General features: G+C 41.0%; 1 protein-coding gene across 1 annotated transcript in view; it reads right to left on the bottom strand.

Moving 5' to 3' along the window:
• MTA3 (metastasis associated 1 family member 3) overlaps positions 1–15,402 on the bottom strand; it is a 284,441-nt gene that overhangs the window by 101,838 nt on the left and 167,201 nt on the right. Inside the window, exon 7 of the mRNA XM_019516380.1 lies at positions 7,514–7,616. Coding sequence (XP_019371925.1) covers positions 7,514–7,616 — 103 coding nt within the window. The remainder of the gene's footprint in view (positions 1–7,513; positions 7,617–15,402) is intronic.

Raw genomic sequence — 15,402 nt, forward strand, 5'->3', positions numbered from 1 at the left:
CGGCTGCTGCTATTGGGGGGAGGAGCGGTGGCCAATGGGGAAAGGTTGTTTGTAAGACTCCCCCCCCCCCACATCATAGACATGCACCCGCACCCCCTGCACACACACTCCCCCAGGCACCGTCCCTCCTCCACACACCCCACAACTCCCCCACATACCCATACATTCCAGAAGCCCCATACCCACCCACATATCCATGCAAACACACAGCCCCACAAACCCCATACCCACAGCCCCCCGCAAACCCCATACTCACCCACCTACCCCATACCCCAAGCCCTTACACACATCCGCACTCACACCCTGCCCCACACCTCACATACATACACACCCATACACACACACCCATAGCTCCCCCAAACCCCATACCCACTCACACATACCCCCACACCCCTCCCCGCAACAATATACAAGGGTAATACTTCATTTTCAGCTATTATGCAATCACCTCTATATACACAGCACAAACATACACAAATCAAGACAAATTTTTAAAAAAATAAAATTAAAATATGATATTGTAGATGTTTGATTTTTAGTATATAATTTGGAGACTTTTTCCAGTTCCAAGATGGCAAACCCCCTTCCCAAAAGGAGTACTTTTGGGGGCAAGGGGCAGGACTTCTGATCCCAAGATGGAGACCAGAGAGCGAGGCACCTATCAAGGGGCCATACTACCTTTGCAGCCCTCGACAGCTCACCAAAACACATTAAAGCTGCCCTCCAGCCAAAATAATTGCCCATCCCTGGACTAAGGAGTGTCCTGTGGCATATCCACTCAAACTTGAAGGATCCTCTAAAGGAGTCACTGAAGGGATGAAAGAGCAAGAAGAGGACAGAGTTACAGAAGGTCAAGGGAGAGATGTCCAGAGGAGCATGGCCACTTTCCAAGGCAGTAAATACATTGAGGACAGAACACTGTTTCTTGTACTGGAACAAAGAGCTCTGCCTAGGAAGAAAGACTTTGGCCAGAGTGGTTTCAGTGAAGTAGAATCAAATTAAACCAGACTGGAAAAGATCTAAGATATAACCAGAGTAGAGGGACTCCAAACAGCAACTCTGAACAGTAAGTTCAATATTCATCTCAATATTAGAGAGGAAAGAGAAAAGGAGCAGTTCCTAACCTGGGTATTCTGAACTGAGAGAAATTAAAGCACACTTCTATTGAGAGTTGAAAGATCCAGAAGATTATTGAGATGTTAGGGCAGAGTGAGGAAAAAGGATAAGAAAAAAATGGAAATGGGAAAGATGGATGGGATGTAATCACTGGACAGGTTACAGAAGGAAGGCAAATGAAAAGCACCTGCATCTCTGATAAAGAAGGAGAGAAGGGTTGAAAGAGGAGACAAGGGAAGTGCATGTTGCGTTTTACTATATGTTGTCCTGCTGCAATTGGAATTTCACAATCAGATGTTCCTAAATAGAAAGTGGCTCCCTCTTCCTCTGTTCTTTCTGAAAGATCTGTAAAACAAAAATAGATGCCAATAATCCCACTACTAAGACACAAACAATGAACCTCGTGGTACATCAACTCCAGTCAAAAATACAAATGTTTGCTCCAAACTTTGTAGGGTGATTTTATAAGCTGTTTGCATAACAGCAGAATGTCAGCGAGAAGTGTAATGTCCAGACTGACAGTCTCCATTTAAAGAAGTTATCTTGTATGGGGCCCCATGCCCTACAAAACAGGAATGGCCACTGGAATCTCACAGGAATGTCAATATCGCAAACAGCTTCTGTTTCCAAGATCAGGAGGAGCCACAAGGCATCAGAAATTAAAAGAGTAGACTGCAGAAAAATAGGGCAGAGCAGGGCAGGGCAGGGCACATTTAGTTTACTCAAGTCCTGGACCAATGTAGATTTTCCACCTTCTTCTTGAATCTCTACGCTTTTATTTTCATTCCTGTATCTAATTATACATTAGCAATATACTTAAAGGCTAGTATTCACTGAAGCATTAGATTAATACTGGACTAGGCCAAATTTTCAGTTAATATTACAAAAGTGGCTGGCCCTAGTCCCTGATTTTAAATGTCTTAATATGGTGGCTGCTAAAAATTATGTTACAGTTGTGACAAGAAAGAAAGAAAAAAGTAAGAAGGTATCAGAACACTATAATTTTAAGACTGAACTTTACAACAGTTACCAGCATTAGGAAAAAATGTTATCCTCCACAAGAAAACTGGAATCACTGTAGAATTCATTTTTACACTATTTGGGCTGCAAGTTAAAAGAAAATTATAATGGCCATTATCCTTTTATGCACTGGTCCAGAGTTTTGTAGAGTATGTTTAGTTAGAGTCCACTCATAAAGAAAGATTTTTTACTTTTATTTTGCGCTTTATTAGGTCAATAATACCTTTCTACCTCATGGAAGCAGACCTATAAAAGGGCTTCTCTCATTCCTGTCTACAAAATTGTTCAGTCACTGCTGTTTCCTAAATATACGACTATTTCAATATACCAAATCCTTAAACATGGATGCAAATAAATACATAAATAAATAAAATAAAGAGTTTATGAATGTCATCCATACAATGATAATTAAGTCTGGAAAAAAGACCTGAGTTTTTCAATTACTGGATAAACCAAAATGTGACACAAGGGGTATGTCCAAATGAGCGCACACATGCATTTCCCTGGGGATAAACAGCAATGGCACATAGTTGTGCCACTGCTATTTGTCCCCAGGTAATGTTCCTGCACTGCCCCATTTTTTGACACTGGGATGTCTATGCATGGTGCATACGGATTGCAGCACTGCAGACAGGTCTGCAGCGCCGCATACCACACGTGTACTCGTCTGGATGCGCCCACGGCGTCTATTGATAATGAAATATTGCTGTTGCAGAATACGCATTTTTCCTGTCATTTCTAAAGCAACTAACTGTATGTGCAGTGTTGGGCTTCATTATTCCCACTTTTTGCTACCTTATGACATGACAACAGAATAAATGTTGCCTACTTTTATTCTTTCCACAGAAGGGAAACTGCTTGCGGGCTTTGGAAAAAGGTGAAAAACAGCTATTATTATGTCCCATATATTTCCCATTGCAACGTCATCAGTGCTATCAGGTGGATGAAGAGGGGACATGAAACAAATCTGAACTGGTTGAATTCAAAATTTTAAAACTCAGGAACAGTAAAAAATTCAGAAGATACTGGGTAAACCATTGTTGTGAGCCCACCCCTTCATGTAATTTCAAAGAGGAAGAAAAAGCTGTGATGGAGTTTACTCCCAAAGCAAAAAGAAGAGGTAAAATTCAGATACTGGGGAGCTGGCAGTGCTTCTGCTGAACATGGTTATGATTTTTACAAAGCTATTTTTTCACTAGAAGGCAGTGGGGCAAGTTCTGCATGGTAGGTATAAGAGAAGGTGGAAATTTAACCTGTGCTTGTAAATTGGTCACTTTTAAAGTAATTTAGTGAAGATAAAATCCAATGACACAAAATATGCAAAGGCGGACAGGTGTTAATGCCAGACAGTACGCGGGTAGAAGAAACAATACTATCAACAGACTAAAACTTATAGTAAACATACTTTTTATTCCCAAACTATCTGACTCTCAATAGGTGCTACTGTTCATCCCTGTTTTTCAATACTGGATCGGTAATCACAATTATCCCCCACAGTGAACCTAGCACATTTACACAGTTTTGCCATTTCTGCCATTAATTTAATTGCCTATTTAATGAGTTTTTTATTTCCTCTAAATTTTCCCTGTCTGAACGGAATAAAAAAAATCAGCACACTATTAGGATTGAATTGGCAATTTTCTGAACAATAAACTCAGAGAATTATTGTAACTATATTCAGCAGAAAACTGAGGTACAGCACAGAATCAAGTAGGTTTGAATTCTCCTGCAAGAATGAAGGAAAAAATTATTAGAACCACTGAACAGCCCTTTAAAAATGTTTTTATTTTGTTATATCAAAGAGTAGCACATTTGTTTTTAAGTGATAAAAGGAACATTACTATTGATGCATCAGTACTTACTCTGTCACTTTGCACAGTAAACTCATAGAATAAGCATTATATCTCCACTTGTCAGGAACACTTTTATATAACTCAACAAGCAATACTAACCACCAGATAATAGAAATTATCACCTACTATGAAAAGGACACAGACAGTGGGTGGCAAAGATGGAGAAGAGAGAATAAGCTCTAAGACAAACAGAATTATTGTAAAGTAATGCTCCAGTTCCCCACCACTCCTCCATTATACATCAGATTTTCACTGTAGGCAGATGGAAGAAACATTAATAAAACACACACAGATGGGAAAGATTTGCTTTATGTGAAATAATAAGTAACAACAAACATGAGATTTTTCTTCTACAGGAACAGGGAAACAGAACTGAAGCAGAAAACCAGTCACTGAATTGATCTGCATAATGGATACTTTACATTAACCCTAAAAAATCATGGAAAAGAGAAAGAGGAAACCACAAACAGATGCATATTTCTGATGAGAAATGAACCCTCTGAAAAGACTGACCAGATGCTTAGCTGATTGCCGAGACAGATGTCCTGGTGGACCATGTTAACTTATGATTTTATTGCATCCAAAAATATACGTACAAAAATGGCATGTGCCAAAAAACAAAATCTGTAACTCTTAATACACAGATGGTGAGTTTACACTGAGCTAACAGAAAGACAGAAATCAAAGGTTCAGTTAGATCAGACCTTTGGTTCCAAACTGTTGAGCACACTAGAACCACCACAGACTTTGTGGGACTGTGACCGCAACTTTTCCAACTGCAAAGTTCTTATGATCCCGCTTGTAAGTGGTATGGCCCTATCTGAGGTTGTCAAATCTAGTTGGGAAGCACTGACCTAGGCATTTAGCAATGCAGAAAGGACAAGGTTCCTCATGGTAAAAACCTCTGGTCTAACCTGCAAGAGCAACCAAACTATCCTCAGGGTAAAAAAAGATAACAACAACTGTAGCTTCTGGTAAATATAACTGACATGGAGACTATTGCTTATGGCAATAAAAAGGAAAATCTATTGCCAACTCTTGCGTGCAGCACAGGACAGCAAGAGAGGCATCTCTCTAGGACAGAGTAAGGTGCTCCCCTGAGATGAGTTCAGGTAACAGGGAAAAAATGTCAGTGAGAAAGCAATCTCCTCCTACAGGGAAATACTTAAGCTGACTACCGGCTATTAATTGGCAATCCCATATCCAATTGCTTTAGATTGAAAAGGTGATATCCTAAAGCAGTCCCAAGAATATCTTCTTATTGCCAGGCCATCAAATGTCCAGGTACACAAACAAAATTCTCTCCTTTGTTGGGAGCCTGGCTAGGATAACAGATTTCCAGTAACAGCAGTCTTGACTGGGGCTTCAGAGATTTAGGGTATTTTTTTTCTGCTAAACCATTCTGAAGTATATCCCCAGGCCACACAGAATGTTTCTTAGTGCTCCACTGTACATGAAGCCACGGAAAATCAAAATGTGATTATGCCTGCAAGGAAAGTGATTCAGAAAGAGACCTAAAGCCATTCCAACATCTGAAGCTTGTGGCTGAGAACTGTTTCTCCAGAAATGTACAAGAAACTGCCACAAAATGACTGAATGCAAAAAAGTTCTGATCTTACAACTTGGGGCTGTGGGTATGGAGGAAGCCTGAATGAGGGCTTGCCAGCTGGGAAGCAGCCTAGCTAATTGGGCAAATGGGAGTACCCACTTTTGGGATGGCAGGTGGCACTCAGACATCAGTGGCTGGTATTCTACAAGGTCTCAGATAGACATGAACAACTGGCTATGCAAAAGACACATTCCGTATCACAGAGGAATCTTCCAGAGAGAGGGGTTTACCAGGTCCTAAGAAAATACTGTGACACTCTGATTTGACCCACAAGGTACACTTGAAGAGTAGCAAAGTGACACGTTCTGCAGACATACACAAGCTTATCCTCTCTTCTTTTCAGCATCTCAATGGCTCTTTTTTCCTTTAGCTTTCACGTGTGTCCTTTTCTGGAAGCACTTAGATACCTTCATGCACTGTCCTTTTCTAGAAGCACTTAGATACCTTCATGCACTACTGCAGCTTCTCAGAAGGCTTATAAGAGGGGCAAAACCTGAGGGTGATGTAGCGAGCTCTTCAGAAAGTGTTCCAACAAAGCCTTGTGCTTCATCAGTTTCCCATGTGGTCAGCTTAGTGGAGATGCTACAGAATGTTATTTTAAGGCATCCAAGCTGCTCAGCTATGCATCTCTGCAGGCTGGCTTAGTGGAAGTAGTACAGCACCCTCTTTTAGATTCTTTAAAAGCTCTGGTTTCCTCAAGGACATAATGTCGTAGGTTCTTCCGGAGGCATTCAGCCTCCCCCACGCTAGGGAGGGTATTTGTTGGTGAGAACATCATGCTGTTGCTCAGGAAGCAAAATACAGTGCAGAGAAGTTTAGAACTATGACACGGGAACAGTCTGCGCTTCCTATTAGAGGCAGATCAATGCTGGGTAGGCTGACATCTGAATTCAGAGGAAAGCAATGATCCAACGCCTGTTTCTTTCTATGGCACAGGCTGTGAAATTGGAAGCAGAAGTTCCCCACTGTCTCCCTCTGATTTTCCCTCGCCAGACATGCTGACCAAAAAGAAGAAAAAAACAAGAGCAAGGAGGAACAGGAAAAAATGGTTTTAGACTAAGAAGCCATGAACTGCACTCTGCTACTGGCATAGAGAAGCTAAAAACACTGACAGAATGATTCAGCTCGTAGTTTTACACTTGCCCTGATTGCTTTCTCTGCTTCCTTAATTCCTGATAGGTGGAACAATACCACTTCCTATAAGCATTTATTTTAGGACAAGGAAATGGGGAGCTTATAAACATTTATTTGTTGTTTCAATGGAAGAAGCTTGCTGTTTTTGGTAGCACAAAGTTTTCAGAAAACTAAACATTTATTAAAATAAAAAAGCTAAGTCTGTGAAATCTCACCAATAATTTAAGATAGCTTATAACAGTAAACTGAACAGTACTTTTCCTTCTGGAAGCACAACATAAAGCATCACATCACCATGGTATATTTTTTCAAGCCTTTTACTTAAGTATTCATTCAAAATAACTGAACTCTTATGCAAATATGGCAACTTCTGCAATCAATCAATTTGTGTACACTGGTTTTAATTATAACTTTAGTCTTGATGTTACAGTCTTTAATTCCATGCACCATAGTATTGGACTGAAACATTAGTAATGAAATCCTTCTTTATTTTTTTTTTTAAGGGAGAAGTGGAATCAGAGGAGAATATCAGAATTAAAATTTTATGACAAAGTTTATGTCTACCATCAAACTCTGCAAATGAAGTCTGAACAAAATCCAGAAATATATCCTTTTCCCATATATTTTAATAGAAATGTATCAAGTTATATTCTAAGTGAAGGAAAAAGAAAGGCTCACAGAATGGCAAACATACTATGGAACGCCATATAGGGGAAAAATAGCAGCCTATAATAGTTAAAGAAGGTGGAAAAGGAATTTTTCTTGATTAGTTTAGTCTTACCGTGCTACAACTAAAAACTGGTCAATCTGACGATCTGTAAGGGAGCTATCTGGATCCCACACTTTTACTTCCAGCTTTGCCTGTTCTCTGTCATCTAATTCTCCTGTCAAAAAGGTAAATGGGATAAAATACTATTATTTACATTATTGTTCTCTGTGCATTTCTTTCACCATGTTTAAATGACATGTTGTACTTCAATTATGAACAAGGTTTAATAAAATTAACAGTTATATCCGTTCAGATTACATATTGTACCAGCTATTAAATTCCTCACTTAAAATCAGTAATTTAACTTTTTTAGAGAAGCTATTGAATAAAAGAAGTCTAATAAACCTGGTCATGCAGCTGAAGCATTGGCTCAATTTCCCACTGTCTTTTTAAACTGCATCGTAACCACAAGAAAAAACTAATAGTATACTGATACTGTTTTAGTAAACAAATACCATTTATCTGTTTTGAATATGCCTCCCAATAGAAAACCCTGCTGAACGAAGCAATCTACTGATAATCAGCTTTCATGATCTTGGCTAATTCTGATTATGAAATCACTTCTTCCTCTACTTTTTGCTCACCCACTACCCTCATCTGTACAACTACAGCATGGGATGGTTTGAATAGGGATGATCTTGCCTCGGGCAGGGGGCTGGACTAGATGACTTTCAGAGGCTCCTTCCATCCCTACTTCACTATGTTGCTATGGGCTCTAATATTAGTTAACCAGTTATTGCTCTTGTGATTCACTAAATGCGATGGCAAACAGTAAAAAAACTGTTCTATATATTTTTCTCAATTAAGCTCATTTAAATGGAGCATAGGTACAAGAACTATACTAATATGGCTATGCAGAAGGCTGAATGAATGGCAATGCTCGCAAACTCAAGAACATGCTAAATGTGTTACTTATGCTGAAAGTCAGAGGACTAAAACATAACAATGACAGAATACAGAGTTAGGCTTAATACCTGTGCCAGAGGTTTCCACTCTACTATGGGGAGGGCCACCATAGAGCTGTTAGTACCTCTCTCTCTATGGTATAGAGGCAAAGGGAAGGTTTATTCATTGCATGTTGCTATATATATACATAGAACCAAATATGTACATTTGTGGACTACATACAACCAACTGCCGGGCAATAGGGCCATGGCAGTATTGCAGATCCTTTTGGTACTTCACAGCTCAACATGTGTTCTACCTCACGCAGATGAACCCATTTACTCAACACAGTATGGCCCTTAAGTTTATCTTCACTTTTATGTTGTACTCCAAGAACACAATTCTATCCTCAAATATAACTTTTTAATTTCCCGTGACAACGAGTGTTGCAAAGGTATTTTTGGGGGGCAAAATTTGTCTACGTCCACAAAAACATACATGTGGGAGAGGGAAAAGAGAAAGAATCACACAAGATCCTTTGACCCCAGCTGACTTCCTGCCCCTGGGGCAGGGGGATGGACTCAATGAACTCCTGAGGTCCCTTCCAGCCCTAACGTCTATGAAATCTATTATATCACACAACACTTTCAGAGTTGTGCGATTTAAATGTACATATTTGAAACAAAACCCATTATCACTCGCACTTACAGTGCATTACTAATGGTTTATTTCTAGTTACAAATCTAAATATGCACAGCATCATGAAAATGTGAAATAACCTGAACCTAGGAGTAGCCTGGAAATGAAACTATTGCTCTTCTAGACTTGTACTGTCTTTCTGTAAGATTATTATATGGGACAGGGTTCTCTAATGTGTCTGCTAAGAAGGAAAATGCAAGCAGGGTATAGTTTTAATCCTAACAAATAGACCAGTTATACTCACACCCTGCAGGCTGAACCTAACATTTCAGGAGCACCATTCATTAACACAATATATTCCATGTACTAAGAACAAACAGGGTAAATGAGCTTCCTCTGATGCACGGTCAATAGAAAGCTGCCTGTCTAATGGATTTGACACTCTTTAACTAATCCATATCCATAAATAGGGTGCAGCGCTGGGAGACATGCTGTAGATTTCATGACACCCTTGGCAAAATTTTGTGTCTATGAGACCCCCTCTACACATTACAGGTATTGTACAATTAACTGGTTAACTGCACAATTACCTAGAGACCAGCTACACGTGCAAAGTAGCTATATCACACTAAAAGTCTCCAACCAGCTATGTAGTTAGACCTCAAAAATGTGTGCTTATAGTCAATTGCTATCCAGCTTTAATTTACACGTGCAGCAAGGTCTTCCCTGCTGCTGGGAGCCCCTCAACTAGAGTGCACGTGGTATGCATGTGTGGTATGTCAGGAGGTACGACTGTTGTGAATCATGCATTAGATTCCATCGTGCCTTTGCCCGCATATATAAAGGGGACCTAAATCTAAGTTAACAGAATAACCTGAAGATCTAACTGTCCAAAATTTGATTTCATAGTCCTATCACCCCTTTGGCACAGTCAAAGCACAATGAGTCCCTGCATGCTGAGAGTTCATATTGCTGTCAAAAGCTACCTGAGAGAAGAAGATCCATGTAAGGGGAACAGAACATTGACCATTCACAGCACTGACAACACCAGGCACTGCACAACTCCCCAAAACAGCAAAAACTAATGAAATATAGTTTTTGCCCAAAGGCCTGTTCACACTACCAGAATACATGAGAATTAAAGCATCAGGCTACTGGCAGACATTAAGGCAGTTGCACAACTGAGGTGTGAGGAATTTCACGCCCCATCCCAAAATTGTGTGACCAACCATCCCACATGTGCATGTCAGGTTATGCTATTTTGGGGAGGACATAACATTTCCCAGACCCAAACAGCTCAACTTCTAGCTGCCAGAACTGCCCCATGCCAACCTGATGATCAGCTGACTGTCAGGATCCTGGGTCTGGAATGCAGCCACCCCATGGCCTATCCCTAAAATTAGACAGAACGCAGTCCCAGGTCCCAAAATGAGACCTAAGGCTGCCCTCTGCCTAATCCCAAATGCAGGCCTTCCCAGATTTGCTGCCTTGCACTGCTGCCTGCAAGGAACTGCAGGCAAGACTCCTTAAAGTGCCTGGTTACAGGGAGCCTCAGGGCTCCCCACCCAGTCCCAGACCTAGGGCTACCTCATCGCCAGGCTAATGATAAGCTGATTGTCAGCATCCAAACAAGGTAGCCCCAGATCTGAGACATGCCACACATTCAAACTATGGTTTCATACAAACCAATCATAGAGATGTTCCACATAATATGGAGTATCTTTATGTCATACATTTTATGTGAAATATCTTTGAGGCTTGTTTGCCATTAATGGCACCATAAATTATCTGTTATGTTGGTGTGATGAATGCACTAATTGTGCCATAACTGCAATGTCTGCCAGGACCCTCAGAGCCATTCCCTAGATGAGACACTTAGGAAGCCAGACCTAAAGCCCTGGGAAAAAAATTCTGAAGCAGCACAGCAAGAACCTAGCAGAGGTGGAGTTGTGAAGTAGATTCTTGGAAAATGAAATGGATAACTAAGTACACGAAAGAATCAGAGCAAACAAATCACTCCTTCAGAATCACAGTTTTATACTGTTGCAAATGGGAAAATGTGTTCCTAAAGCACAAAAGAACTGTAAATAGCAGAGCAGAATTATTGCAAAGACAAGGTAGAGGCTGTACAATATGTGAACTAGAAAACAAGCTAGAGGCTCTACAATTTGTGAACTGGAGGGAAGAGAATGAAACTGCATTGTAATTTTTAGATAAAGAGTTTCCAGAAATAGAAAAATAGGAGACTTAAACAGAATGTAAAAAGAATAAGGACAAACTATAGGTTTGCACTCAACTTTTCATTTTGAAGCCAAAATTCATTTTTAGACAGATCTGAATTTTTAAAGCTCTTTATTTGGCCTCCAGGTAGCAGTACAAAATATACGCGTTTTTGGATATCCAACACACAAAATATATCAAAATGAAAAACTTTTAATTTTGAATCAGCTGAAAAAATGTTGGGTATTTTTTAATATAATAAAACGAAAAGAGCCAGAGAAATCTTGCTCCCACTGAAATCAATGGCAAAATGTCAGGTCTCTCCATAATATAATCGGACCTTATCACTGTATTGTACAATTTCTAGTTTGGCAGGTCTCACTAAGACTAAAAATTAATATACTAGTTAACAGCTTAATGTTTACCTTGGAGACATTTGAATTTAACTGAAAGATATATGGGTACGTTAACCTGGTTAACATTTGTATGATACATACTTCGTATAATATATAGGCAGACAAGGTTCTTTGGGTGAATCTGATATCTTTTATTAGACCAACTAAACAGTTAGAAAACAATTTTTAAGCAAGCTTTCAGGTTCAAAAACCCTTTGTCAGGCTAAGGAAGTTTCAGCAGTTGATGTGGGCTCTTGCTGGATGGAATGAAAAGTAAAAAAGCTGGTGACTAGATTATGGCCAGGCCAATCCTGAAGACTAGTTTACTAGAACATATCAATGGAGAAATAAAAATATCTTTGGTTCTTGCCCTCACCAAGCATTCAGGGAAGAACTTCTCAAGTTTCTGGTTTTACTACATAGGATCTTTTTTTAAGAAAAGGAAGTTAAGTTCAGTGACTTCAGTCAGTCCTTTTAAACAAATGAACCAAAAAAATCCAGCAATACCAAATTTCAAGCAGAACTGTATAGAAAGGGTCCTGGCTACATGCTCAAATTAAAACACGATAAAGACCAGCTATAGAGTTATTACACATTTTCAAGCACTAACTTTATAGCTGTCTGGCTCTTCTTATAGTTGGATAGTCATTTTTATTGTGTGATAATTACTTTGCACGTGAGGCTGATCTAAATTTATTGCACAATTAACCAGTTAATTATGCAATAATTATCCAACCAAACATCGCATCAGATTCCGTTTCTGCTAAGATAGGGCTTTTTAACTTTTAAGTAGTCAGAGGCTGTGACGGTCACACCCACGTGGGCCGTGTCCCACACCATGCTGCCAGCATCCCCCCCCCATGCTAAGCAGTGCTGCTCGGGTGCTCCCACCACACAAGTGCCCCAGACCTTAAATGCTATGCTGCCCCACCTCATTCCCACAGGTGGGAGCAGGAAGTTAAAATGACAGGAGGCTGGGGGATCCTGGAGAGCACAATGGTAAGAGAAACCAGGGTGGTGGGGAAGAGCAGGGAGGTGGGGAGGAGCACCTGGGCAGGAGCCCACAGACTGCAATTTAACCCTTCACATGCCACCCACAGGCTGCAGCTGGACAGCTCTGTGCTAAAATTTCAAATCTGGTGGGATGTCACAAACAGCCTGTGAGATACCATGCATCCCCAACTTCTACATAGCTCAAGCTTAATTGTAGAAAGGACCAGGTACAAACATTACATTTTTACTGCTATAAGTGATCCAAGACTGGTCTACATCCATAACAGAACAGAAGTCTGGCACACAGACTGGTTTAAAAATGGCAGAACCCAATCAAATATTTGCCCCTCATCAAAGAGTGAATGTGTGTTCTGTTCACTACCAATCTAAACTACGCCACTTACAGAAAACCACATAACTCAGACTCTGCCTCAGGCTTTTTGAATGTCTGTACCTTGTCAAAAGGACAAATATTCAGAAGAGATAAACTGTAATAAACAACCTAAAATGCTACTGGCAATATTTTGCTGAACTGTACAGTAATCCCTCTTTATTGTGGTATGTTTCACAAGGTTACCCTTTTACGAAGAGACTGAATGACAACAAATACGAGCAACATTTATAAAACACATCTGGAAAATGTTTGCTTATAATTCTCAAGGGAGAAGCCACCAACAATGCTGTTCACTCTTCCAACACATTTCTGATTCTGTGCCCTTCATGTTCTTTAAAAAGAACATGAAGGGCATGTCCACACATGTAGAGGCATGCGTCTGGCATGGCACAAATAGTAGCAACACATATTTGTGCCACCGCTTTGTGCCCCAGGGCATGCCCCTGCATGCACACTTCAGTACACACCAAATCATCCCAGGTGGAGTAGGGGAGGTTGGGGCCAGCACAGTTGCTGGCCCTAAAAGCCTTACCAGGGATCCTGAGGGCCTTCCAAGGAAGCAGCAGTGCCAATCCAGCTGCACAGAGCTTGGCCAGCAGCCAGAGCATAGCTCTGGACAGCCAGACTCCATTTTTAGCAGTGCACACTGCTGCTGCATTTGCCACAGTTTTTTGCGGTGTCCCAGTATTGAACTTTAGCACTGCACTGAAAATCTGTAGCACGGCACACAGTTGCATGTTCACTGCATGTGGTTTGCAGCGCCACAAACCACACGTGTGCACTCGTCTGGGCACGCCCAAAGTGTTTAACTTTTAGTGACTTAGCTTGTCAGATATAACTTTCTATTTTAATACTTGATATAATTTGCAGTATTTTTCAAAATCCATTTGTATTTCAAGAATAATTTCACAGCTATTTCAAATTAAATATACAGATCATAAAGAGAAGATTGGGTGCCCCGATTTTCTAGTACCCAATTTCAGTTATTTAAAAGAAAACCTGATTTTCAAGAAATGCAAAGCACCAGAAATCCAAGATTTTTCAAGTGTTCTACCCTAGACTTCCTTAAAAAAAAGTCTGAAAATCTTGGCCTCCAGTACAAAGTTGTAGTAACAAAGGAACATCTTTGATCATACAACTGGACTTCTTACTATGCCACACACTGCCTGTCATAAACTCAGGAAACTTATTCAGGGTTTGATCCAAAGCCCATGAATGAGAGGCTTTGAATCTTACCCAAAGGCCCTTATTAACAGGGTACTTAGGCACATGACTCATTTTAAGCAAACAGGACTATTAATATGCTTCAAATACAGCAAATACAGCACCTAAATACCTTTCCAAATGAGGAGTTTAATCACTGTGCTGTATTACTATGCTGTTAAGTGCTATATAAGATCACATAGGCCATGTCCAGACTGCACATTCACACATTCTCTGCACTACTACCTTGGGGGTAGATCCTGGGGTCAAAAAACCCACGCCAAAAAAAGCCGGAGTGGCACATGTGGCAGCAGTGCGTACAACCCAAAACTGGACCCTAGTCAGTTGGAGCCATGCTCTGGTTGCTGGTTAGGCTTCCAGTTGCAAGAGTGCTACAGCTCCAGCTTCACCAGCCCCCAGGCAATGGTGCTGGCCCCAGCACAGCTGCTGGCCCCAGCCTCCCCTACTCCACCTGGCTACAGCACCACGTGGCACAGGCATTCCCTGGGGACAGGTAGCAGCGGAACAAGGTGTGCTGCTGCTACTTGTCTCCAGGAAACCCAATGTCTGTGCTTGTCTGGACACAGCCATATAGATGCTCCATTTGCACCAGAAAAGGCTTTCTCCTAACACAAAAAAGAGAGCTTACAGACTCAAGGGCTTTTCTGCTGAAGAAAAATAGCTCTTCTGCAAGAAATTAGATCAATTACTTACAAGATGTTCCTTCTATTTTAACTTGAAAGTTTGTATGCTTCACTTGGGAGATAGAAGAAGTATCCCGCACCCCTTTGGAGAGGGAAGAAGAAAAACACTAGCTCCTTGACAGGTTGCCCATGGACAAGATGTCAAGAAATACATGGGGACCCTGTCTCCTCTCCCACCAATCACTTGATGGGAGAGGGGAGCATCCTCCTGAGACATGACCCTTCTGGAGCCTTGGGAGAATTCCTGCCATGGGAGAAGAGCCCTGGTCCAGGGTGCTTCTCTAGTTCAAACTGCAGTAGTGCAGTGGGAGGCAGCTGGAGCCCTCGTGGAGCCCCGAGAGAATCCGCACCTCTCAATCAGCTGATTCATGGGCTGGAAAGGAGGGTAATACTCCAATGGTGGGAGAGGAGCCCCCTCTTCCCATTCCACAGGGAAGCCTGCTTGGGATCAGCAAGGGGGGGGGGGGG

Source organism: Gavialis gangeticus, unplaced genomic scaffold, assembly GCF_001723915.1.
Source record: "Gavialis gangeticus isolate Ggan-Ray unplaced genomic scaffold, GavGan_comp1, whole genome shotgun sequence".
In the NCBI taxonomy this organism is placed as follows: domain Eukaryota; kingdom Metazoa; phylum Chordata; order Crocodylia; family Gavialidae; genus Gavialis; species Gavialis gangeticus.